The sequence below is a fragment of the Pseudophryne corroboree genome, chromosome 7 (assembly GCF_028390025.1).
Source record: "Pseudophryne corroboree isolate aPseCor3 chromosome 7, aPseCor3.hap2, whole genome shotgun sequence".
NCBI lineage: Eukaryota > Metazoa > Chordata > Amphibia > Anura > Myobatrachidae > Pseudophryne > Pseudophryne corroboree.
Genome location: NC_086450.1, coordinates 6583828 through 6611135, shown reverse-complemented (window position 1 = coordinate 6611135; position 27308 = coordinate 6583828). Strand labels below are relative to the sequence as shown.

At 44.8% G+C, this 27308-nt stretch overlaps 1 protein-coding gene across 3 annotated transcripts in view; it reads right to left on the bottom strand.

Moving 5' to 3' along the window:
* The window catches only part of PARD3B (par-3 family cell polarity regulator beta), a 1283796-nt gene that overhangs the window by 996317 nt on the left and 260171 nt on the right, over nucleotides 1–27308 (bottom strand). For all 3 annotated transcript variants that reach the window (XM_063932652.1, XM_063932653.1, XM_063932654.1), the window contains one exon: nucleotides 5894–6062. In XM_063932652.1, coding sequence (XP_063788722.1) covers nucleotides 5894–6062 — 169 coding nt within the window. The remainder of the gene's footprint in view (nucleotides 1–5893; nucleotides 6063–27308) is intronic.

Below are 27308 nucleotides of genomic sequence, written 5' to 3'. Positions count from 1 at the left end.
TGTCTAAAGTCATTCAAAATACATTTATTCCAAGCTATCATTATAAGTTTCAGTGTTTCTTAAAGGAACCCAAACCTGATCGCTGGGACACTAACGGTGAAAGAAAACTTTCCGTCCCTCCGCCCAAAGTCACTCTCTTAATACGGCACTCCAGGAAAAAGTTTGGTTGCCCCTGCTATAAGTTATTCACAGAGATGCGACATATTTATAAAGGCATCCAGAAAGTTGACATGTCGACCGTTAACACTTCCAGAGTAACGACATTGTGAATTTTGGCAGTCGGCATGTCCACTATGCGGTTTCCCATGCAATCGTAATGTAAGCCTAACCCAAATATAAACTTATCCTAACCGGAATCCTAAAATTGGGAGTGGACAGTCGGTCCATGTCAGCGTCTCATACACAGACGTCAGAATCACAAATGAGGAGAAAACGAAGCATAGCAATAACTTTCTGTACTGGTGGCCAGTGACTTACACCTCGCACCTCACACGTACAGGAGACGCCATCGCTCTCTTGTCACAGGTGTCAGAAGAAAATGCCAAAAAGATTCATCATTTACCAATTACACCTTTACACAGATCACTTTATGCAAAACAGTGAAGAAAAACACTCACAGAACTCGCGGTATCCGGATGGTAGGTCGACAGTCACTAGGTCGACCCTGACATGGTCGACAATTGTAAATGGTTGACACAGAACATGTCGACGTGGCTTTTTTCACTAAAAATAGATTTTGGACTTTTTCATACTTTATCATCAACGTGGACTATGATTGGGAACGGTAACCTGTGCCGGGTGCAGCGGTAGTGTAGCGATGCACCTTGCCCGCAGCATGGCAAGTGAAGCGAGGGGACGCGGTACACTAATTGGGGTTCCGGGTCATGTTATGGAAAAAATTACACCCAGAACAGATTTAAAAATCCATGTTGACCTTTTCATGTGTCGACTTGTCCCACATCGACAATTTTCACGTGTCGAATATTTGCCCATGTAGACCATGTCAATTTTGACCAATAGTGGTCGACCTAATGACTGTCCACTTTAACCAGGTCGACCATTCATCCCAGAACCAAACTCGCTCCCCCCACCTAACCCTACGTGGTATATTTATGGAGCACGGCCAGAGAAAGGGGTAACACCATTCCATGCTGTCAGTAACTCTTCTACAGGCAAACCTCACTTCCTCATGGTGTTTTCTGGAAGGATTCTCTCTGATGTAATACCAACCCTTCCTTTATTCTTTACAATGTAAGCTCTCACGAGCAGGGCCCTCTTCCCTCATGTGCTTATCCTTTTTCTTACTTTCATAATCCTCAACTGCACCAAATCCATCAGTCTTCTGCCACCTGATACTTATTCCAGTGTCATCTGCTGATGTAACTATGTTTATTTATCCTGTAATTGTCCTATACTGTCATCAACTGTAAGAAGTTGTTTTCCGGTTTGATTATTTGTTTATGTACTCTGTAATTGGTCGCTGCGGAACCCTTGTGGCGCCATATAAATAACGGATAATAATAATAATTCTACATTCATTATTTCATTGACCACAAAGCACCACGCTGTACCCAATACACCCCCCATGTCTACGACACTTGCGGCACTTTCCATTTCATTTATCGAAGGGTCAGATCTTTAAATACTGACAAAACGGTTATTTATCCAATCTCCCCTCTTGCTGTTGAAGATGAACTGCAATGCTCATCAATAGCCAATTGCTATTCACAAATATCAGTACCGCAGCTGAACGAAGGCCGGCAAAGAGTGTATCGGAGCAGAAAGTACTATGGAGCCTTCAATTTCTAAGTCACTGTAAGCTTGCGAGCAGGGCCCCCCGACCTCCCTCTCTGTTATCACCCTCTCTTGTTCCTATTTGTAAAGTGTAACGGTATACACTATATCAGTAACTGTTCAGAAGTCTTACTCCTAAGTAACATTGTTCTCGGTCTCCGGGGAAAATATAAAACTGGGCGTTGACTGCAAACATTTCACCGTCTTCCAAGAGAAATAAAGAATGGGAACTGGAAGGAGAGCGCGGATAATAAGCATGCCTTGTTTTATTACAGATTTAATTGACAGCCTAGAGGAGAGTGGGACATCTGCATAACTGTACAAGAGGCTGCAGGAGAGTGCGAGAGAGAAGATGAAACTGCGCACGTGACGGCCTCACCTCTTTAGCTTAGATTACACAAGTGACAGCCAGGGAGAGGGAAATTGGAGGATGTGCTGCCAAAGGTGACAGTAGGGTTCATTTAGTAGGGTAACCCGAACGGATAAGTGGTGGAAAGCCATCTTCATCCATCAGGACGCATTATCTGATAACGGAGAGCAGGAATTCCTCTTTGTCAGGGGGAGCGGGCCTCATACACAAGGTGTCTCCTAAGACGGATCTTCTGCACATCATTAAATTGGGGTACTTGCCGCCTTTGTCTGAATGACCTTAAACAAAATATGCAAAAGCCGGAGGGAAATCACAGGAGCACATCTCCCGGAGACAGAGAGTCCAGCGTCAGAATGCGCTCCGAATCCGCAAAATGTGCTCCGTACGAATCACTGACATAGGGGGAACCCACAGGACGTTATCACTGGGAAACCTGTCCCTGTAAGGCAAACGTTCATCTATACGCAGGGCCGTATAGATATATACATTGCACAAAGGTCTGTGACTAAGTAATCTCCAGCATGAAATGCAGATAATGTGACACACGGAGGCGGATCACAGTGACACACAGCTATTTGCAGAACAGAGGTGTTTAGCCATGTGCCACAAGGTGCGGATTCTTATTATAGACGCTGCAATTACTAAATCAGGAGAGATTAGCAGCAGTAATACAGTGTGATATGCCGGGACGTGCACATTAGCTGTATACTCCACACTCACAGTCCTGGGCACTGCATAGGGTGGTGCTGTATGTAGGACTTACACAGTACGTCACTTATCTTTTGTGGTGTTACGTCAGTGTCACATCACTATGTTACGGTTAGATTGGTGTCATACCACTATGTTACGGATAGATTGGGGTCACATCACTATGTTACGGTTAGATTGGTGTCATACCACTATGTTACGGTTAGATTGGTGTCATATCACTATGTTACGGATAGATCGGGGTCACATCACTATGTTACGGTTAGATTGGTGTCATACCACTATGTTACGGTTAGATTGGTGTCATACCACTATGTTACGGTTAGATTGGTGTCATATCACTATGTTACGGATAGATCGGGGTCACATCACTATGTTACGGTTAGATTGGTGTCATACCACTATGTTACGGTTAGATCAGGGTCACATCACTATGTTGCGGTTAAATCGTTGTCATATCACTATGTTACGGTTAGATTGGTGTCATATCACTATATTACGGTTAGATCAGTGTCATATCACTACATTACAGTTAGATCAGTGTCATATCCCTATGTTACAGTTAGATTGGTGTCATATCCCTATGTTACGGTTAGATTGGTGTCATATCACTATGCTTTGGTTAGATAGGTGTCATATCACTATGTTGCAGTTAGATCGGTGTCATATCACTATGTTGCGGTTAGATCGGTGTCACACCACTATGTTATGGTTAGATCGGTGTCACATCACTATGTTACAGTTAGATTGGGGTAATACAGTATCACTATATTAAGGTTAGATTGGGGTCACATCACTATGTTACAGTTAGATCAGTGTCACATCACTGTTAAAGTTAGATCAGTGTCACATCACTATGTTAAGGTTAGATTAGTGTCATATCACTATGATATGGTTAGATCGGTGTCATGTCACTATGATACGGTTAGATCGGTGTCACATCACTATTTTACAGTTAGTAAGTGTCACATCACTATGTTACAGTTAGATCGGTGTCACATCACTATGATATAGTTAGATCGGTGTCATATCACTATGTTACAGTTATATCGGTGTCACATCACTATGATATGGTTAGATCGGTGTCATATCACTATGTTACAGTTAGATTGGGGTCATACAGTATCACTATATTATAGTTAGATTGGGGTCACATCACTATGTTACAGTTAGATTGGTGTCACATCATTATGTTACAGTTAGATCAGTGTCATATCACTATGTTACAGTGAGATCGGTGTCACATCACTATGTTATGGTTAGATCGGTGTCATATCACTATGTTACAGTTAGATTGAGGTCAAACAGTATCACTATATTATGGTTAGATCGTTGTCATATCACTGCTACAGTTAGATCGGTGTCACATCACTATGTTATGGTTAGATTGGGGTCATATCACTATGTTACAGTTAGATTGGGGTCATACAGTATCACTATATTATGGTTAGATCATTGTCATATCACTATGCTGCGGTTAGACCAGTGTCATCACTTTGCCGCTGTTAGATCAGTGTTATATCACTATGCCTCGCTTAGATCAGTGTCATATCACTGTTACGGTTAGATCAGTGTGATATCACTATGTTACAGTTATTTACCAAAGTGCAGGCTTACAAGAGAGTAGATCTAGCACCTACTAGAAGATAATAGACAGAATGTGATCGGTTGCTACGGGCGACATCTCCACTCTTGTAAAACATTTAGTAAATATACCAGAGTTTATTAAAAAGCCAGGAAGTATTACAGATAGGAGCACATCTATAATACTTCCTGGCTTTTTAATACACTCTGGTATATTTACTAAATGTTTTACAAGAGTGGAGATGTCGCCCGTGTACTAGTGTACAATTCCGTCACTAGTAACTGGCGCTGGAATCAACTGTGGTAATAAACGCGGACATGGCCTAGGGGTGAAGAGAGGGGAGGGCTTTGCCCGGGGCACCTCAGTAATGTGAGAGCGGCCATGCTGTAACCCCTATGACTCTTTGTACATACAGTAATGTGTTACATGACAACGCGCCGGCGACTGACCGCCACCATACAGCGACATAGGAGCAAGGAAATCAGACCGTTCGCTGCAGCTCTCATGGTAATGTCATTAGGACACTCTGGCCTATACATATAATATCCCCTTTTACACCCTTTCATTAATAAACATTACAGCCCCAACCGCACCAGCGGCCAGCGCGCTTTCACGTCTGCTCTCTTTAATCCCTGAAATCCATTCTGCAGTTTGTCATTTGTTTCTCACCTAATTAGTTCTTATAATTGTAAATGCCGAGATGTTATGGAGATAATCAAAGAGCTAATTACCACTAGCACGTCCTTACAATGCGATATGACACTAGAAATTGTATTATTACTAAAGTGCGCCTCTTGCATTCTGGCTGATGAGCGCGGAGAGGCCGGGCTGCCACGCCGTCTGCCGTACAAGGACATTAACACAAAGGCAGATATTCATGGCTCCCATTGTCTGTGCTGGCATAAATTACAGGAAAAAAATAACACATTTTAACGCATCTGAAAGCGAAAAACTGATAAAATAGCAAAACAATGTATCAAACAATTGATATTGTAACTTCTTATGTCTGTGGTTACAATCAGCCTGTGAAGAAGATCCTAAGTGATCCAATAATCTATTCAACGCGCAGGAAGCATAGGAATGGCGAGGACGAGCGCCAGCGACAGGTGCGGCTTATTGTGATTTACGAAGCAAACAAGGAAACTCTGACAGTGACTTCTGCAACGTTCTCTTCCCGCAGAATGTAGTCTGACGCCATCACTCAGGCTTAGGAGCGACACTGTCATAGATGTTCTCACTCCATAACACACTGCGCTCGCAGGGAACGCACACAGAATACACAATAACAAGGCAGGGAACGTAAACCGACTGCTTTACTCTTGGGAAGCGTTTGCTAGGAGGGACTGGTGGTTAGATATTACTCCAACATGGCTACCAAGAATACCATACAATGGTTATTCATACTGTATAAAGACAACATGGAAGAAAGGGCGTACCAAGCTTGAGCGCGGAATGAGTGACTTCTATCTCTCCCCGAAGCGGCCGGAACGTGGGGTGCGGAGCCGCTGGCTCTGACTCATACGGGTTAGGGCTGAGGCGGTCCGCCATGGCAGCTGCATCTTCTGCTTTGGCGGATAATTCCAGCTCGTCGAACACCGCAAACAGCTGGTAGAAGAAGACAAAAGTCATTAGCACATGGCAGTTACACAGACAGGATCTCATGTCATGTCTATTATTATCCTTTATTTATATGGCGCCAGGAGGGTTCCGCAGCGCCTAACAAAGTACATAAACTAATGAGCAAACCATAAACAGCGACTTACAGTACACGACAATGCAGGACAAGTACATGGTATATACACATTGCTGCATCAGGGGACAGACACTGAGATAAGCATCAGGGTGGCAGAACCAGAGTGCTAGGAGTATATGATTAGTAAGAGAAGAATAAGCATGTGAGGTGAAAGGGCCCTGCTCGTGAGGGCTTACAGTTTAGAGGGGAAGGGCAGACAGACAAGGGTGACACAGATTGGGTAGCAGTGAGCATGTAACAGAGGGTTAGGATGAGATTTGGCTGGGTTTGGTGAAGAAGTGGGTCTTGAGAGCCCGTTGTAAGTTTTGTAGAGAGGTGGAGAGTCTGAGGGCGAGAGGTGGAGAATTCCAGAGGTAAGGAGTGGGAGGAAGGAATCATGCATTATCAGAGAGAAGAGGACGGGTGGGAGAGTAAAGGGAGATAAGGTCAGAGATGTAGATGGGAGAGGAGTGGGTAAGGGCTATGTAAGTGAGTGTGAGAAGCTTGAATTGGATTCTGAAGGGGAAGGGGAGGCCAGTGTAGGTCTTGGAAGACAGGAGAGGTGGACGTACTACGCTTGGAGAGGAAGATGAGATGGTCAGCAGCATTGAGGATAGATTGGTGTAGCCCCAACTGATCAAGTAACATTTACAGCGCCAATTCCAGGGGTCCTCTCAGACCAAAACAATACAAGAAATAGCAGCGCTAATATGTAATTAACTTCAAAATTCAATGGAAGGATTGAGTGAAAGTTACATTTAATAAAATATGAAATTAAAAACTGTATAAAACCATATATATGGTGGTAACTAGTATAAGCTGGTAAAACTGAGGTCACATTAATTAATGCCAATAGCAATGTATCACGTTCCTATAAACAGTGTCCTGGATAGCAGAAAGTAGAGACGGACTGACGGCGCAGTCTCACCCTTAAATGTAACCAACCAACCGCTAGAGGTAAAGTCCCATATGAAGATCTCTTTCATCAGATCGAGAACCAGCCTGGTTCTGAAAGTCCTCAATAGGTGCGGTGTCCTCCTTGAATTTGAAGGTTTGATGGTGGTCCAAGAGGGTTTGAATGTCTCATTTGTTTTTCACTGCAGAATGCAAAGTTCCAGTGTTGGTCCTCTCAGACCAAGTACAGGGGACACGCGGCTCCTCAGGGAGACCCAGCCGGGCATTTGGGGGAGATTAAGCACATTTAGATTCACGTGGAATAATATGCAAATGAAGAAAGGTCACCGGTCCTTCTGGTATTTGCCACAATCGCCTGAAGGCGTGGTTGGGCAGCTCCGCCTCCCAATGCTTTGCTCAGCAGGCATGCTAAAATGGGGCGTGCCATGAAGTCACGCCCCCTACGACCCACCAGCATGATGCATAGCCACGCCCCTTCCTGCGTACATGAAGAATGGCCAGGCTCACTATTGCTCCCAGTCAGCCCCTGCTAATAATAATATGCAGAGCCGGCCCTAGGCATAGGCAAACTAGGCAAAAGGCCAAGGGCAATTGGTATGCCTAGGGGCACAAGCAGCTCCTGCTGAGTAAAATGATATGAGGCATGCCTATATTCTGTGTGTGACTGCGGCTGTATTCCTGGAAATCACTGTAACGTATGCTGATACAGCCGCAGTCTCACACAGTATATAGGCATGCCGCATATCATTTTAATCAGCAGAAGCCGCTTGTGCATCCTAGCCACATAGTAATGCAAATAAGATGCATTTTCATTTAAAAAAAAAAAGGCACCCGACGTTAGCAGAGCTGCCAGCTGACTCACGCCAGGCATCTCCTAGTGTATGGCATATTGAAGCATGATGTATGAGGACACAACTGTGTCCAAGCAGAGGCAGAGGTCACAGTGTTAGCGGCCATGTGAGTGCTGAGTGCGGGTGGGTTGGTTGTGCAGTAGTGTTCGGCATATGTGTAAGGGACACTAAGTGTGTCATTATGTGTATAAGTGCACTAATAATGTGCAGCATATGTGTAAGGGACACTATGTGTGTCATTATGTGTATAAGTGCACTAATAATGTGCGGCATATGTGTAAGGGGCACTAAGTGTGTCATTATGTGTATAAGTGCACTAATAATGTGCAGCATATGTGTAAGGGACATTGGGCCTAATTCAAACCTGATCGCTCGCTAGGGTTTTTTTGCAGCGCTGCGATCAGATAGTCGCCACCTATAGGGCAGTGTATTTTCGCTTAGCAAGTGTGCGATTGCATGTGCAGCCGAGCGGTACAAAAAAGTTTTGTGCCGTTTCTGAGTTGCCCAGAACTTACTCAGCCGCTGCGATCACTTCAGCCTGTCCGGGCCCGGAATTGACGTCAGACACCCGCCCTGCAAACGCTTGGACATGCCTGCCTTTTTCCAACCACTCCCAGAAAATGGTCAGTGCGAATGGATTCTTTGTACAATCCATCGCACAGCAACAATCTGCTTTGTACCCGTGCGACGCACCTGCGCATTGCGGTGTACATGCATGCGCAGTTATGACCTGATGGCAGCACAGTGAAAAAACCTAGCGTGTGATCAGGTCTGAATGACCCCCATTATGTGTATAAGGGCATTAATAAAGGTTGGCATAATGTGTAAGTTGCATTATGTTTATAAGTACACTAATAATGTGTGTCATATGTGTAAGGGGCACAGTAATGTGTGGTATTATGTGTATAAATGCATTACTAATGTGTGGCATTATGTGTATAAGGTGCTCTACTGTGTGGTATTAGGTGTATAAATGCATTACTAATGTGTGGCATTATGTGTATAAGGTGCTCTACTGTATGGCGTAACATAGAAAAGGCACTACTGTGTGGTCTAATGTGAATAAACAGCAATATGGTGTGGTCTAATGTGAATAAAGGGGGTCATTCCGAGTTGTTAGCTTGTTGACGATTTTCGCTATGCTGCGATTTGTTGCTAATTGCGCATGCGCAAGGCACGCAGGCCGCATGCGCAAGGCACGCAGGGCGCATGCGCTTAGTTATTTAACTAAAAACTTAGCAGTTTTGGATCCTGCTGCGCTTTTCAGTCGCACTGCTGATCGGTGAATGATTGACAGGAAAGGGGCGTGTCTGGGTGATAACTGAGCGTTTTCCGGGAGTGTGCTAAAAAAACGCAGGCGTCAGGTAAAAATGCACGAGTGTCTGGAGAAACGTGGGAGTGGCTGGCCGAACGCAGGGCGTGTTTGTGACGTCAAACCAGGAACTAAACGGACTGAGCTGATCGCAATCTGTGAGTAGGTCAGGAGCTACTCAGAAACTGCAGGAAAATATTTAGTAGCAGTTCTGCTAATCTTTCGTTCGCTATTCTGCTAAGCGAAGATACACTCCCAGAGGGCGGCGGCCTAGCGTGTGCAATGCTGCTAAAAGCAGCTAGCGAGCAAACAACTCGGAATGAGGGCCAAAGAGCAATATGGCGTGGTGTAATGAGAATAAAGGAGCAATATGGTGTGGTGTAATGTGAATAAGGAGCAATTCAGTATGATGTTATGTGAATGAGGGGCACTACTGTGATTAGTAACGTATATAAGGTAAAGTGATACTACTGTGTGATGTAACGTAAATAAGGGACACTATCGCATTATATAATGTGAATAAAGTTGCACTACTCTTCCCAGCAAGAACACACCCATTTTTGAGCTGTGCACCGAATGTGCGCACTGTTTCAATTAAAAATATAGGGGGTAGGAACACCAAAATGAGGACTGCTATGGGTGAGGGGTGATGGTGCTGGGAAAGGTGTGAAGGGTCAGAGGCGGAATTATTGGTTAGGACCAGCTCTGATAATACATATACGATTCATACCAGGTAAACCTTCAGCAACGCTAGATCATTATTATTTTTCCCTAACTTACAGTAAGTCACACATTAATTAGTTTATTTTGAAAATCGGGGAGATTATAAATGAATGCATTGATCTTAGCACCTTCCTTTATTTGCATATTATTCCACGTGTCTCTTTATTCGGATAATTTCCTCTGATTGCCCGGCCGGGTGTGCGTGGGGCGTTACTGGTTATTAGTGCGTTTGCAGACACCATGCCATTAACTCTTGGGAAGCCCCCTGGGAATCTTGGGGTCCAATGTTTGTCCTGTGATATATCGGAGGAGATTTTATCAAAGCGTCTAAAGAGGACAAGTAGAGTCGTTGCCCATAGCAACCAATCATGGCTAAAAGCTAGGTAAGATAAACTGTTAAATAACCCACAGGACCTACAGTATATAATTCATATTCTTCACAAGCGATGATTAAATGAATGATATTAATGTTACACACAGAGATCACACAATCTTTTTGGTTTTGTAATCCAACAATAAACGATTATAAAAAAGATATATATTGTTCCCCGTCTTGGCCCAAGTGATCACTGCTCGTTCCCTGCACACTATCTGTGCGCAAGCAGGACTTCTGCAACAGTTTATTATGGGACAATTAGCACACTGTAAGTCTTGCCTAATTAATGAGATGACTCCAGATCACACCACAGAGATATAACAACTCCGCAACCCGAGATGACGGTACAACAGGATGTAACAATGGATTATTCACCATGTCACACGTACACAGCTATTCATAACCCGTGACAATAGAATATACGGGATAATTTAAGGACCGTAGCAGCAAATAAACTAAAACCAACAAAGATTCTACATGACAAGTGCTTAATTACGAATGAGCAATGCTCCGCCATTTTTAGCATCCCTGCAATTAAACACTTCCTAACGAGCACGGATACACAGCTGTATGCTACATCCCCTTAAACCTTGGATCGGGGTCCGGTTTGTACCGTACACCCTGGGAAGGAAGTAAATGTGTTTGAATTACCCCCACTGTTCCTTGCACGTGGGGAATGGAGAGTTGATCGCGGCAGCGAATTTGCTAGCAGTTGGGCAAAATCATGTGCAGTGCACGTGGGGCAGCTGTAACATGTGCAGAGAGAGTTAGATCTGGGCGGGGTGTTTTCAAACTGAAATCAAAATTGCAGTGTAAAAATAAAGCAGCCAGTATTTACCCTGCACAGAAACAATATAACCCACCCAAATCTAACTCTCTGCACATGTTACATCTGCCCCCCCCCCCCCCTCTGCAGTGCACATGGTCTTGCCTAACTGCTAACAAATTTGCTGCTGCGATCAACTCCAAACTACCCCCAGTACGTATTACACGGCAGCTACTGCGACACTTTACATCAAGGCTTGTTAATTGATACATCTTTATAAAAATAAACACAACACAATATAAAGGAATATGTTATATCAACCATCCATATGCGCTGGTGCGAAAGCAAGGCCTCTTGCATTACAGACCGGCCGTGCTAACAGAGCTGCGCAATCAACTTTCCTAGAAATTGTTTGCTAAACCCAGAGCAATTACAAAAAAAAAACCTACAAACTTGTAATATTGATTTTGGCATTGTAATCATTTTGGCCTTACAGACTTTTACTGACTGATGAAAGAACAACGATTTCACAGTTAAAAGTTTCTGATTTAAGCTTGCTAACGAGATCCATGTGTAATCAAGTTAGCGGAGACCACTTCCCAACAACCGGCTAAATGAAGAATTTTAGAAGCAGTAAAAGTCATCACTCTGGGAGTTCGGGTTCATCGTCCTACACTGCGATGCTATGTCCGACGCGTACATGTGATTTGCAAAGTGGTAAGTACAGCAGAGAGTTTAGTTTCAGAAATCAATAACGGTGGCGGATTTAAAATAATACAGCAATCTTACATTTTAGGCTCGCCGCCTGTATAAACTCTGACAGAAAGTCCTTTTTTATTAAATTCTTTGTAATTCCCAAAAACAAATGAGAAATGTGATTATTAGAAATAAGGCACGTGGGGTGACATAATGGGGGTCACTCCGAGTTGATCGCTCGCTGCCGATGTTCGCAGCGCAGCGATCAGGCTAAAAATTGGCATTTCTGCGCATGCGTATGGGCCACAATGCGTACGCGTGACGTACGAGTACAAAGCCATTTGTGGTTGTGCACAGGTTGTAGCGAAGTTTTCAGTCGCACTGACGGCCGCAAGAAGATTGACAGGAAGGGGGCGTTTCTGGGTGTCAACTGACCGTTTTCAGGGAGTGTTTGGAAAAATGCAGGCATGTCTGAAAAAAACGCAGGCGTGTCTGGGCGTTCGCTGGGCGGGTGTAGGACGTCAAATCCGGACACGAACAGTCTGAAGTGATCGCAAGCGCTGAGTAGGTTCAGAGCTACTCAGAAACTGCACAAACTTTTTGTAGATCTCGGCTGCACATGCGTTCGCACTTCTGCTAAGCTAAAATACACTCCCCAGTGGGCGGCGGCATAGCGTTTGCATGGCTGCTAAAAACAGCTAGCGAGCGATCAACTCGGAATGACCCCCAATATCCGCAATAGAAACGCAGCCCTAGCGGACAGTCATATGATTCATCCGTCTACTGAACACCAATAGCAGCCTGCGGTAGTTGGAAACGCAGCATGTCCAGCAGGGACCTGAAGTCAGAGGAGGCACGGGAGGTAGGAGGCAGTGCCTCCCCTGTCATTAATTATTAAAATAATACAAAGCGATACTTAGGACACATATTCTGTGTCATAAGTATCTGCTTTAGCACCGATATTATTTTAATAATTTTTTCCTTGAAAAATAAACCTGTGTTAAACGTGTTTCAGAGGCACCGCTATCGGTGCCTCCAGCTGTCAGTTTGAGAGAGCAGGAAGAGGGGGGCGGGGCCATGCGCTGGGCAGTGAAAGCCCGTTAAAAAAAATACAGCAGAAGCGGCACCTTGCAGAAGTGCCGCTTTAGAATGGGGCGTGCTTTCAGCTAATATGAATTTGTATTAACTATTATTTACATATGCGGGCCCCTCCCCTCCCCACCCTTATCTTACTGAGTAGGTGCGGCTTCGATGGATGCTATAAGCTGCGGCCGCTTCTTCCCCCCCCCCCCCCCTCCTTCAGCTGCTGTATGGCCGAGAATGCAGGTAGGTCACAGTCTGACATGTCTGCAGCAGCGGCAGAGCCACCAGCAGCAGTGCCCGGAGCCTGCAAGGCTACTCCCTCGCCCTGGACTAGCCACCAATCTCTACTGCAGCAATACATCCATTCTTCCTCCCCTCCTGAGGCTCCGCCCCTCACGCCAGAGACCACACCCCTTTCCTGAAGATATGATTTCTCCCCAGCCAGCTCCGTGGGATGAACCAGGGAGGAATATATAGAGACTGCAACCTCCCACAATCAATGGTGAGGAATGGGGGATTTTTTATATATATATGGGGTCTGGGTATATATATTAATATTTTATAGGGGTTTTGTATTAATATTATCTTTAGGGGAGTGGTTTGGTAAATATTAATGTGTGGGGTGGGGGTTGTATCACCTTCATGGGGTTGTGTACTATCTTCTATTATAGTAGTGAAGTTATTTGGGGACACTATAGTGTGTGTGTGTGTGTGTGTGTGTGTGTGTGTGTGTGTGTGTGTGTGTGTGTGTGTAGGGGGGGGGTAGTGATGTTTTGTGGGATTTTTATTTTTATCTACGCACACAGGTGTATTCAGCAAGGAGGGGTCAGTGTGCCGTCTTCATCCAGGGACCCTTCTTTTTAGCCGGCGGCACAAGTAATACCCCTTTCAGACCGCCTCAGCCGGGTCGCACACAGGAGCCTGATACGGGAACTCCCAGTGTGCGACCCGCCTCAGGCCCCTTGCCGCCACTGTCTGCAACCCGGTATATTGCGGGGTTGGTGACATCAGTGGTGACACGGCAGGGGCGGCGCTTGGAGATCACATGATCTCCAAGCGCCACCCATACACACACGGTGAACGGGAAATGGGTCGCATCAACCCCGGTTGAACACAGGTTCAGCACTGCTTGTGACCAGGGTTAAAATACTCGACCCAGTATTTCAACCCTTGTATCTTTCAGACCGCACCTGAATACAGGTCATGTGCGCTCATGTGTCAATAACCCGTGTTCATAGGTGGTGGTCTGAAAGGGGTATGAGTAGACTCTGGTGCTGTCCTAGAGTCCACTCACTAGCTTTTCCCAATTTATTAACAGTTTCTTATATAGCGCAGCAAATTCTGTTGTCACCCTCTCCCTGGCATCACCCTCTCCCTGTCCCCCGCAGTTGGCACCAACTGCTGTCACCCTCTCCCTGTCACCAGCTCCCTGGCATCACCCTCTACTTGTCACCTACTGCTGTCACCTTTTCCCTGGCATCATCCTCTCCCTGGTGTCACCCTCTCCCTGTCACCCACTGCCTCTCTCCATCACCCTTTACCAGTCACCCACTGCCTCTCTCCATCACCCTCTCACTGTCACCCACTGCATCTCCCCTGCATCACTGTCTCCCATCACCATTTCTCTCCTGTCATCCTCTGCCTTTCCACGGCATCACCCTCTACTTCGTCAAACGAAAACAGCATTCCCATTGAGGACTTGTTGTGTGGCCACACCCTCATTGCAAGATCACGCCCAGTTTTCCGGGAGCACGTGTGCCTTTGGCACACGCAGGGACAGTGGCGGTAGCGGGCATGGTAGATGCTAGAACCAAGTGGGCTAAAGGACCTCTGATGTCAGGAGGAGGAGCTAGGCTGGTGGGACAGTTCTTTCACTATGCACGCCACCCACTACTCCCTTTAATAACCTGGTGGCGAGCGAAGCGAGCCACCGTGCCCAAAGCGTGGTGAATCACAAGGGTACATCTCGGGTACCCTGTTCGGCCCTCGTGATGTCAGAGGTTCTTTCTCCAACTGGGTTTTAGCCATAACCTAGCGGGCATCGGCTCGGGGGTGGTAGCGGACATTGGCTCAACGGCAGTAGGGGTCTTCGGTGGGACTCGGCAGACATTATGGCTGCAGTGCCTCACCAGCCACTGACCTCACCGCACGCCACTGATGTCCAGTGACGGATTGGGGTATGAAGGGGCCACCGGAGGAATTGCTGTGGTATGGGCCCATACGTAAGGGTGTGGCCAGTCTCCAAGGTAGGTGTGGCCATCCACCACAGAGGCTTGGCTAACCATTAGAGATAATGTAACAGATTAATAACAGCAATGCACTGCAGGAAATACACCATAGAGCTGTGCAGTATAATGTAACATACAGTGCATACGGAAAGTATTCACAGCGCTTTCCCCTCTGCCCCTATGGGCCAGTCCAACCCTGACTGTACTTCTATATATTATGCAACATCCTTTTTTCAACATACTGACCAAATGAACAGCCATGGCGGCCTTTTAAAAGAAAAAAAGTTTTATGACCATCATCATCCCGGGGTCTTGGAGGAACACTAGGCACCGGTGTTGTGGGGGTGGAGGGGGCTCCTCCTGTTAAGCCTAGTGTATTAGTATATAGTGCAGTGGTGCAAGTAGACATTTTTTCTTAGTGGTATAGATAGTAAAAAAAATGGGCGTGGTCGCGTCATGAGGGGGCGTGGTCACACAAAACTAGGGGACTTGCTACATGATAATAGGGGCATGGCCACATTATGCCACACACTGTAATGCCCCTTACACATTATGCCAAACACCGTAATGCCCACTACACATTATGCCACACAACGTAATGCTTATTACACATTATGCCACACACCGTAATGCCCCTTATACATTATGCCAAACATCGTAATGACCATTACACATTATGCCAAACATCTTAATGCCCATTACACATTATGCCACACAACGTAATGCTTATTACACATTATGCCACACAACGTAATGCTTATTACACATTATGCCACACAACGTAATGCTTATTACGCATTATGCCACACACCGTAATGTCTATTACACATTATGCCACACAATGTAATTCTTATTACGCATTATGCCACACACAGTAATGTCCATTACACATTATGCCACACAACGTAATGCCTTACATATTATACCACACACAGTAATGCCTATTACATATTATGCCACACACAGTTATGCCTATTACATATTATACCACACACAGTAATGCCTATTACATATTATGCCACACACAGTTATGCCTATTACATATTATACCACACACAGTAATGCCTATTACATATTATGCCACACACAGTTATGCCTATTACATATTATACCACACACAGTAATGCCTATTACATATTATGCCACACACAGTTATGCCAGTGACACCATTTTATGTCACACACACAAAAATGTCCCTTATAAATTATGCCCCAGTGGAGGGCTGATGGTACTGTGTACCACCTTCAACTTTCTTAATGGTACTCCGTACCACCCTACTTTCAGCACTGATATAGTGTATAGTGAGCCGGGTGGATCAGTGACTATGCTCTTCCTTCAACTTTAGCGTAAGATGTGATCACTTGGTTTGTGGGCTTGGGTGCGGCCAGACGAATATTGTGCGTCTGTAACAGGGGTGCACAGCTCCCATTATCCGCAGTTTGAGTGGTCACAATCAGTGGTGGGGCAGTGTTGACGGACATTAAGCCCGTTATATAATAAGCCACTTGGGCAGTACTGTAAGTTAGACATTTGCAGCTGCATAATATAATAGTTACTGGAGCTATAGATCAGCGTTACATACAAAGATGTGCATTGGTTATGCAGTATTATATATGGTTTAATTGTATTGTCACTGAGACTTTACACAATATGACCATAAAACGGCACGTCCCTTACTTTGGAATGTTTCCATTTACAATGCGGCCCCCACAGCCCTGCAGCGATCACATTAATGGTCATTTGTCTAGGGAGAAGTACGTATCATGTTCTGCACCTTACAGCATGGAGGATGAAATGGGCTTTGTACTAGATTCGGCCTCTCCGTGTACTGAGGACGTGATACGAATTAGTGTGTCTGGCTGTATCGCAGTGTGACGAGCGCAGCAAATTTCCAAAGCTTTCCTACAAGACAACCCGCTGTATCAGCTTTCTGTCTTCCCCAATTCTTCTCTTCACTTAAAATTCTTTAGATTAGGAAATAGAAATCAATGTAACAAATGTGGGCGTTTAAGTTACACGGCGCTGTGGCGCTTGCAACTTGGCCTGCAGGACAAAGAGCTGCACAAATCTGGATGGTATAAAATACATCAACAAGAAGTTTGGTAAATGCTATAATCCAATTAGTAATGTCATCCAGGTGCATGGCAGGGGTTATTCTGAACAAGAAACACTGGTATCCCCCAGCACACTGGATGACATCAGCCATGGGATTTGATAACTACATGGCGGTAGAAATTTCAGTGATCTTAGTTGCATACATTTGGCTTCCACAGGCTTCCCATACCTTTGCAAATGTATGCAACTGAGATCTCTGAAATTTCTACCACCATGTAGTTATCAAATCCTGTTGCTGATGTCATCCACTTATAAAATACATCAGCAATGTCTCTCTACAGAGATATAATCCGCAAGACGCTCTCTGCATGTCACTGGTCGTAGAACTGACCATCCAATAACGCCAGATTAGATGCCTTCAGCCCACAGGTCCAGGTGACAGTGGTGACACAAATCTGCAGTGACAGTACTTCATACACCAGGATTTGATTTCGGGAACACAACATCTAAACGGCTAGAGGTGGCTAATTAGTAATTTTCCAGAATAGGTGCCAGCCAGTTATTGCGCATCGGAACAGTTCACCACTTGTAATTAAAATGAGCTTTGTGGCTAATGGAGAACGCGAGACAAAGCACTCAGCGCACTGGAAAACTCCGTCATAAAACTATTTATCACTGGTTGTATGGATTTATCTATTTTGTCTAGCCGCAAATTATTTTAAAAAGAAAATCTTCCTGCATTTAAAAATAATGAAATAACTGATCCTAATTAATCTATAAATGTGTCTGTAACTCAGAAGTGTAACAGGATCCAGCACATATTATATCTGGAGCTTAGTACAGTAGCTTCTATGTAAGGACACCAGCACGCAGCTTCATAGGGAAATAGATTACACTGTAGCAGGTACCTGAGAACAAGACTCACATGTACCTAGTTTTCCGTGTGTCCACCCTGAAATCCCGGACTCACAATGCACTATTCACCATTATCCCAACGTCTGATAAAATGAACAGGATGAATAGATATAGGCAGCACTCGCCTAAAGCTACAAGTTTATATAAGACCTATAGCAGCTTCCACTCCGCGTATGCGTGCAGACGCTAATTATATTCCTTTCTGCAATTATTTCACAGATTTCTACCTGTTTCTGCTGCCAGTTCTAATAATGACATTTGCGGGGAGGTTCCTATAACTTATTTGTCATCAGAAAGGAAGTACGGAGGGAAGTTGGTGACCTGGACAAACTTCACGTCGCGCAATTGTCCTGATTTACTATTTCAGTGCTGTGTGTGACCCACGTAAGCACACCCCACACAAACACTAACATTATAGCATATAGAAACACCCCAGATCTGCCCACTTTTTGGGTTAATCTCTGCCCCTTTCTAGGTCCATGACTCAGGACTGTCCTGCCAAAATCTGGAGACTTGGGAGCTACGAGACAGAACCGTGGATCACATGTCATTTTATACAGATGGAAAAAACATCGCTATTTAGGGCTTAATTCAAGGTTGATTGCAAAGCAACATTTTCCTCTAATGGGCAAAACCATGTGCAGTGTAGGTGGGGCAGATGTAACATGTGCAGAGAGAGTTAGATTTGGGTGTGGTGAGTTAAATCTGCAATCTAAATTGCAGTGTAAAAATAAAGCAGCCAGTATTTACCCTGCACAGAAACAATATAACCCACCCAAATCTAACTCTCTCTGCACATGTTACATCTGCCCCACCTGCACTGCACATGGTTTTGCCCATTAGAGGAAAATGTTGTCTTGCAATCAACCTTGAATAAGACCCTTAATGCACAAAAGTAAGGCAGAACCATCATGTGACACGTATACTGAACCAACCTGTGCGGGTACAAAATACATAGGGGTCTATTTACTAAGAATTGGATGGAGATAACGTGGACGGAGATAAAGTAGCAGCCAATCAGCTCCTAACTGACATGTGACAGGCTGTGTTTGAAAAATGACAGTTAGGAGCTGATTGGCTGGTACTTTATCTCCGTCTACTTTATCTCTCTCCAAGGCTCAGTATATAGACCCCCAGTCTGCTACTTCTAGATAAGACACTGTCACCAGCATACGGGTGTAACAATAGCAACATACTTACCTGCATTAAAAATCTCCTCTCCGGGAAAAGCGCGGTGAGGAGACGCTGCCTGCCACTGCGGGGGGTGGGGCTGCATATCAGTAGGCTCCGCTCCCCCAAATGCTGCGATTCATGGGTCGCGTTATTTAGCCTCGCTCCCTCCATACTGCAGCGCAATTCCCTGTATGATCTCCTCTCCCTGCCCACTTCACCAGGGAGCGGGTTGAATGCGGGAGACCTGGCGCGGGGGGACTGCTCAGGAGAGTAGACAATACTGAAGGGGCCCCTGTCCGAATGATTCTCTCCGCAGCAGTAGTCATAGTTCATTTTCTGAACCTATCGCAGCGCCTTAGCTTACATGGTGTCACATTGTAGGGCTGCCAGTGCACATTATCTAACACAGTATCACACCAATTTAACAATAGGACATACAGGGCGAAATTCAATTGCCCCCCCCCACCCTCATTTGCACCTGCCAGCAGCTATTCAATCGTTTCTGAAAATGACTGTGATAACATCATCTCAGCTCGCTACCCCTGGGCACCCAAACGGGACTTTTCGTGATCGCGCCCATTAGTTTACTTGGGTTTTGCAGCTTTATGTGGCTAAACCCGACTGCTATGGGTGCGATTACGGGAATCAACTGAATACCGCCCCGTGATCTCCCGTCACTTTAGACATGACACCGGGCGCGTCCAGTGTCCCCAGTTCATATTATGCCACATTATAATGTGTCACATTACAGTGCCCCAGTTCTTATTATGTAACATTATAATGCCTTCCACATTATAATGAGATCAGACTATGTCCCCTTACCATTATAACATCCTCTGCACACACACCTCTCTCTGAGAATGTTATGTCACACAATTCAGCCTGGGCAATGGATCAGACCCAATTACGTAGAAGGCAAATCTGGGGAACGGGTATGCTACTTTATACCCTGAGTCCAGGCCCACTAAGCCTCTGGGCCCCATAGCAGTGGGCAGTGGCACCCCTTGTACCCACTATAGTTACACTTATGGCTGTAGTAGTGGGAGGTCGTTATAATGTAATATATGGATGGTCAACCGGCGATCCTGTATTGATACTTTGGATCGATAGGGGATCGGCAACTGTGTAATTACTAGAAATAATAAATATGAAAGCGTCCGTCCCCTCCAGGACTATTTTCATGTAGGCGCAGTTGGGGGGTTAGAGATCGCTCGCGTATGCGCCGTATGGGAGTAACAATGAAGACGCCAGGAAACAGGTAAGTGACCATCGCAGCCAGCATTGAGGGTTTTGGATCTATCCTATTGATACATTGTCTCTATGATTTATTTAAAAAAAATCTGCAGTGTATCCGGCGTGGAGATGAGTGTTTTCAAATGAAAGACCTTTGACCCCCGTCCCGACCATTACAGGAAAACATTTAACCAACGAAATCACAGCCGAAAACCAGATACTGACACACGTTGTGAAATACATTGTCGGCATCATTATATCAGAATATAAATAGTATGTTGCTTTATGAATCAGCCGCTCCAGGGATCTGTCCTAACACAACATGTATAGACGTACGGGGAGTGGAAAGTATGAGCTTTAATGACCACCGGTTTGCAGGACTGGTTTTTGGCCACTGTCTGTGCAAATGACTTGTATTCACTAGAAGGGAACACACTGACACCCCCACTGGCCACAACCGCTGGTTACCATCTGGACTGTATCTCACTGCTGAGACAGAGATGAGTGTGTGCTAAAAGCACCAGAGCAGAGAGCGACACACCAGATTATGTTCACTGACTTGCTGGCCAGATCTGCGCTCCGTCACATGCCTTCATCTCCAATATGATGATATCGAACACAGGAGGGGGACTAATTACTAAGGTAGGTGCCCTATGACCACCTATCGTTGCAGAAAGAAGTGCAGCTACATTGGTATTTGGGCGCGCAAGTTGCACAGAATCTCTAGAAAATGCTCTAATTACAATAATCACGTATTCTTACAATGCTCCCCCATCACACACCATAAGGACTCTTGTTTTATACATAAATATGTTGTTTCCCATAGCGACATCAAGCGCTGACGGATTACAGACATCAAAGCCATTACCTTCTCCAGACAAAAAGTCTAATAAACCTTTAAGATAATTATTACAGAATGTCAATATTTTAGACAGATCGAAGACGACTCTGTCAGGTTCTGCCCGTTTTACCTATTAATTGCTAAAGAACATAATCTGACAAACCAAATAAAAATGTAAATAGGTGCCGCGCGGGGTCATTAATCCCACACGGAGAATATTTCATGGCTGGAAGACGCGGGATAAATGACAGTCAGAACGTTCTTCCTTTTGGCTCCGTTCCCAAGCTCACATTCAGCCAGTAATCCACGGATGTTCCTACTCTCACTCTATTATTTCATTGCAACTGTGCCTCTTTATCCCAGCACCAGAGTGATTATATTATATTATAATAAATATATATATATATATATATATATATATATATATATATATATATATATATATATATATATATATACACATATACACACACACACACTTCTGTGCAGACACGCTGCCGGGAAACGGGATCTGTCAGACAGAAGACATGGGCTAAACGGTCACACTTCCGCATCACCAGCAGTTTAATTGCCTTTACCGCAAAGTATGTATCAAACCTTCTACAGAGTAGAGAAGTGGACAAGTGAAGTTACCCATAGCAACCAATTACAGATGTGTCCTCATACATCTAGGCTTAATATGCCATGCAGCTCAAGATGCCAGGTCCCGCGCATCTCTGCCAACTTTGGGAGTCTTATTTTGCCGAAAATGCAATGCGACTAAGATGCACGAGGAGACTGCGCTGATCCATTTGACATATGTACGAGGGTGTTCTAGAGGGCGGAGAACATGTAGTACGGGCTTCCTCCACTCAGTGAATGTTTGCGGAACCCTTCTGAGCCAGTATCCCCGCGATGTTGCGGGGGAAGGTAGCGTTTAGCGGTGATTTTGCTTTCCAATGAGTCATTCCCTCTTTCGCCTACTTACGTTTGAAGTCACACATGAAAACAATGCTCATTTGTCTCTAGGATGTGAGAGGGGTTTGTGCCCCAGAGTCAAACTGTCAACCAAAGTTTTTATTTTGAAGTTCTGAAAAGATTGCGTCACATTTTAAGGAATAAACGTCACGATTTGTGGCGAACAGGTGACTGATTCTTCCATCATGACGACGCATCTGCTCACACAGCGCTGGGTGTTAAGACATCTTTAACTAAAAACAACATGACACCTTTGCCCCACCCACCGTATACACCCGATCTCGCCCAGATTTCCTCGGATGATAAGAGACCTTAAAAGGAAAACGTTCTTGCCGATATTGAAGATGTGAAACCAAAAAAACGGCAAAAGTACTAAAAGACATCAACAAAGGAGAGTTTATAAAATGATTTCAGCAACGGAAAAACGTTTGGACAAGTGTATTGATTCAAGTGGAGAGTACTCCCAGGGCATAATTGCCTACTCTCCCGTAATGGCCGGGAGGCTCCGGAAAATCGGGTGACCCTCCCGGCCCCCCGGAAGAGCAGGCAAGTCTCCCGATTTCTGGGGTCCCCCCTGCCCGGCCGCCCACTTAGCGAGTGAAGTGTGCGGTCCGGGCAGTCGATGACGCGATTCTTGTTGAATCGCGTAATCATAGCCATGCCCCCTCCAGTATAATGCCGTAATAGCGGCATTACCCAGCGGAGGCGTGGCTTACATGATGTGATACGTCAGCCATGCCCCCGTTCCACCTCTGGTCTGACCCCCTCTGCTCGTCACGTCACTGTCCCGCCCCTTGCTGAGCCGACCTGGCTGCTCTCTCCCAGAGAGAGGGTGACTGAAGTTCCAAAATGTACAAATAATTAATTAACAAATCATTAATTCCTGTTTCTTTTGGGTAGCGCCTTGTATACTGTGTGTGACTGGGTCTGTATACGAAGCAGAACAGAACTTGCATTGGAAGTGACAATACTAAATTCTTTTGTCGTATAAACAACCCTAAATGAAGTCTAAGAACACTGTACGCTGTTTACTTAAGAAGTACCGTAAGGGTACGCTAGTTGCGTAACGATCGCTTAGCCGTAGGCGAGACGCTCAAGCGTCACGTTCGCTCACGGCCCAGTGATCACAGGACAGCATGTTATTGGCTATGACTAGAGTAATGATTCGCTATGGCGTAGCGGACGCTCGAGACCACGAGGAGATCACCAGCGGCGCAGACGCTCACAACGCTATACCTTTATGTCTAAACCTTTTATCAATGAAATACACAGAATACCTTAATGTGAATACAGGGTGTAAGTGCAACCTTGTGTAACCTGACTAACTACAAAGCTGCTTGAGCGTCACCGACGCTCAAGTGAACACTTAAAACTATAGGAAATACACAGATACTGGTTTAGGGTCCAAAGCCTATTAACTGTATTATATCTAATATACTTGTAAAAGAGAATAACAGTACAAATGATACACTACAATATAACAGATACTTCCTAACCAAAATACGATACTATCTAATACAATACAATACTAGTCTAGGGGAGATGTGAGAGAAAAGAGAAGAGAGAGAGAGAGAAATGGAGAGAGATGAGAGAAATTGGCTCACAGTAAGACAATGATTACGGAGAGAAAACTTACGCACAAAGGGTATGATCGCATGCGCCTCGATATCCAGCTCCCGATTATCAGCAAGAAAACCGTTGATGAGAGTGAAGTTGGATATGGTCGGCCTGCCTATTTATGCCCCACACACAATGCAATCTCATAGTCCCTACAATCCCATTGTCCATTGGACGAAGGAATTCGGCCCTGCATCATAACAATAGGTCATAGGTTGATTCATACAGGTGGGCTGTGACGATTTCCAACAGCTCAGGTGGGTGGGAAAAAGGGTTTCCCGCCGCATACCTGAGTATGAGTAAATAATAGAAATGGACATAAACTTCTTATGTCCATAACTATCCGCACGAGCGATTAATACGCTCCAAACCAACACCGGAATATTGTTAATTAAATACTCTTCCGATGGGTACCAAACACTGCTGTATGACTCCTGTTAGACCCTTCGTACAATACAAAGAGGGATTCCTCCGTTCAGGGACATTCTATATTAACCAAACTTTCAGAAACTATCAAAGGGATCATGATCTACAAACTACATTAATTATGAAAATGTGTAACGAATGAGTCGCACGCTACGACTACATACTCTTTACCGTAAATACGCATACCGAGTGCGAGCGAGCGAGTGCACACAGTAGCGGGTATGCGCCTTCACGGGAAAGCGCACGCATGCGCAGCGCGTACCAGGGTGAGGTGCAAATATGGCAATGTGTTATAGAAACATTTTTCTGACTTTGACAGTCCACCCTTTGGCAGTCAATAATAACCGCCACCTTCTAAAACATTTCAAAAGGAGAAAAATGTAAGTCAGGGGTTAATTGATTTCCATGGTGGGGTAAGGAAGAAGAGTGGAGTAGGTGTGAAGAGGGTATGACCTAGTGAGAAAGCAGAAGCATGTGTGTATGAGTCCATGTTTGGAGGGTCATGTATCATCGTGCCGTACGTGTGGTAAATCAAGCTTCGAGGTATTGCGAAGTATACATTTGAATTCCTTCTTATCCCGTGGTACAGGTCTGTGGATGGGCTGTCAAACTTTACCGAGCTCTTTTCGGCTTTTGAACAAAATGGGGAGCACATTTTAGTTGATGATACATGAATGGGGGAATATGTGATTGCTGATATCTGTGCCTGTATTCCCTATCGTCTATGTGTGTCATTACCTGAGGGTTGTAGAGATGAAGATAATGAACACTTATGGAAAATGCAATGATATTCTATGTCAGGGAAATGTACATCTGTTGTTGAAGTTTTGTTCGGTATCTGTTGAGAGTCGTCTTCTTTGCGCTGTATTGCTCCTTGGGCATGAGCAAATAGCTTTGTCAGTGCCATCAGATTTACAACAATGTTGGGCTAGCGTGAGTTTAAAAATACTAGGGAAACTGGGGATCCATGGCAAAGTTCATCAAGTGTCCATATCATAGGTTGTCAAAACTTCATCTTTGGTGCTTGTCTGTTGTCTGTATAGCGTCTCGTCAACTTCCTCGTCCAAGGGGGTCTTTGTACCTTGGTGAAAAGCAGAAAAACAGGTAAAGGAAACGGACCTTATAATCGCATTTTCATCACATCATGGTTTCTATCATTGGGTCATAAATCAAATCCAGGTTAATTACAGTTTCCTCACTCCTCAAACTCATCACTCTTGTACTTTGTTTGCACCTCATTAAAGCCTGCCCGCATCTAAATATCAATCCAATAGATATAACAACACCTAAAATACATAGGAGAAACTTTCCAACATCCATTATGACTCCTTGAGCCCAGTCTCCCAAACCGGAGAACCAATTTCGCGGGTTCAACCATGACACCCAACTAGTCAGCTCATTACCTACAGCAGCAAGGGTGAGATTGTGTTTTCGGCGAAATTCCCACTTTAATTGGAGAATATCGTCCATCTTTTGGTCTATGACCTCTACCGGATCCTCGGTGCTATTTGTGATATACGTGCAACACTTTATGCCGTACTGTGTTGCCAATGTAACACAATATCCGCCTGTTACTGCTGTAAGATAATTAAGAACCATCCTATGCTGAACTAGTTCTGTTTTATAAGCTTGAAGTTCTCTTCCAGTGTATCTGAACGTGTCATCATACATTTCAGTGATATTATCTAACAAATTGGCGAGTGCGGAAATGTATCTATAATTCATCACTCCTCGAGCGGTGCGAGTGAAATCTAACGCTACCAGAACCTGAATCCCGGTGGATTCATGGATAAGATCAGAGGCCGGATGCTCTAACTTTTCTGACAGTTGTCTTTTAACTCGGTGCTCGTAATGAGTGTGAGTATAAGGAGCTTGGGCACCACGGTGTATGTCCTTCATTTTGTCATGTGTTACAGTCATCACTTCAGGCAATACTTTTCCAATATAACACAATCCTTCAGAGTTTGGGGCAAGCCACTTGTACGCCTTTCTCCCGCATATGAAATATGCATCATCGGGGAGAACATATGGGACGGAGAAGGACATTACCATATTACACACCTTCCAGGTGAACTCTCCTGACCCTAATTCTTCCATCTGCTTAATGCACGTATCAGTTTGTACGATATGTGCACAGTATCCTGGTGATACTTCTCCAACTCTAGTAATCCTATTTCCTAAGGTATATCGATACCGGAAAGATTTTCCTCTACTGGCTATGTGGCGTACAAGCTCTGTATCTGTAGGCATTCTATCTGCTCTGTGTGAAAAGGTCATGGTAAGGTTGCTCCATGACACTTCCCAATTTCCCGGCTTACGGGGATTGGAGATATTAAAACATAAGAGGGACCTATCCACATGGTATTGGTGGAGCTTCAAACTAGGAGGGCTGGAGATGTTAAACCTCCGGTCCACCGGTCTCCCACCACTTCGCTCAAGTACCTCCCCTAACGTTAAAGGAAATGGTACTAGCCCTGATTTGCTATGACCCTGAGGTACTTGAGAGCATACCCAACAATCTGTTTGGTTTAATACGTTACCCACTAAGGAGTGATAGTCACTCAATGGATGCCGGTCCATATGGATATTAAAACTGGATTGGCATTTCTTTATGCACCCATCCTCAATCAAATTGTCACAGAGCCTACAGATACAGTTTTCTTCAGCTAACAATCCATCACAATTTCTTCTATCGGATCGTTTTCTGATACTCGCCTTTGCTTGTTGGTTTGGTTGATCTTGGAAAACTACGCCTCCATCATCATAATCGGAACCCATTCCAGAACCTCTCTCGACCTCTATGGTACTCTCGCCGGAACAGACTGCTCTGGTCACCATCATGGTTAACATCAAAATCCGGATCACAGTCTCTTGGGGCAAGTCCATCTTTGAGGAGGAAATAGAGAAGAATGAGAAGGGGGAAAAAGAAATTTTAAGGGAGAGGGGATGGGA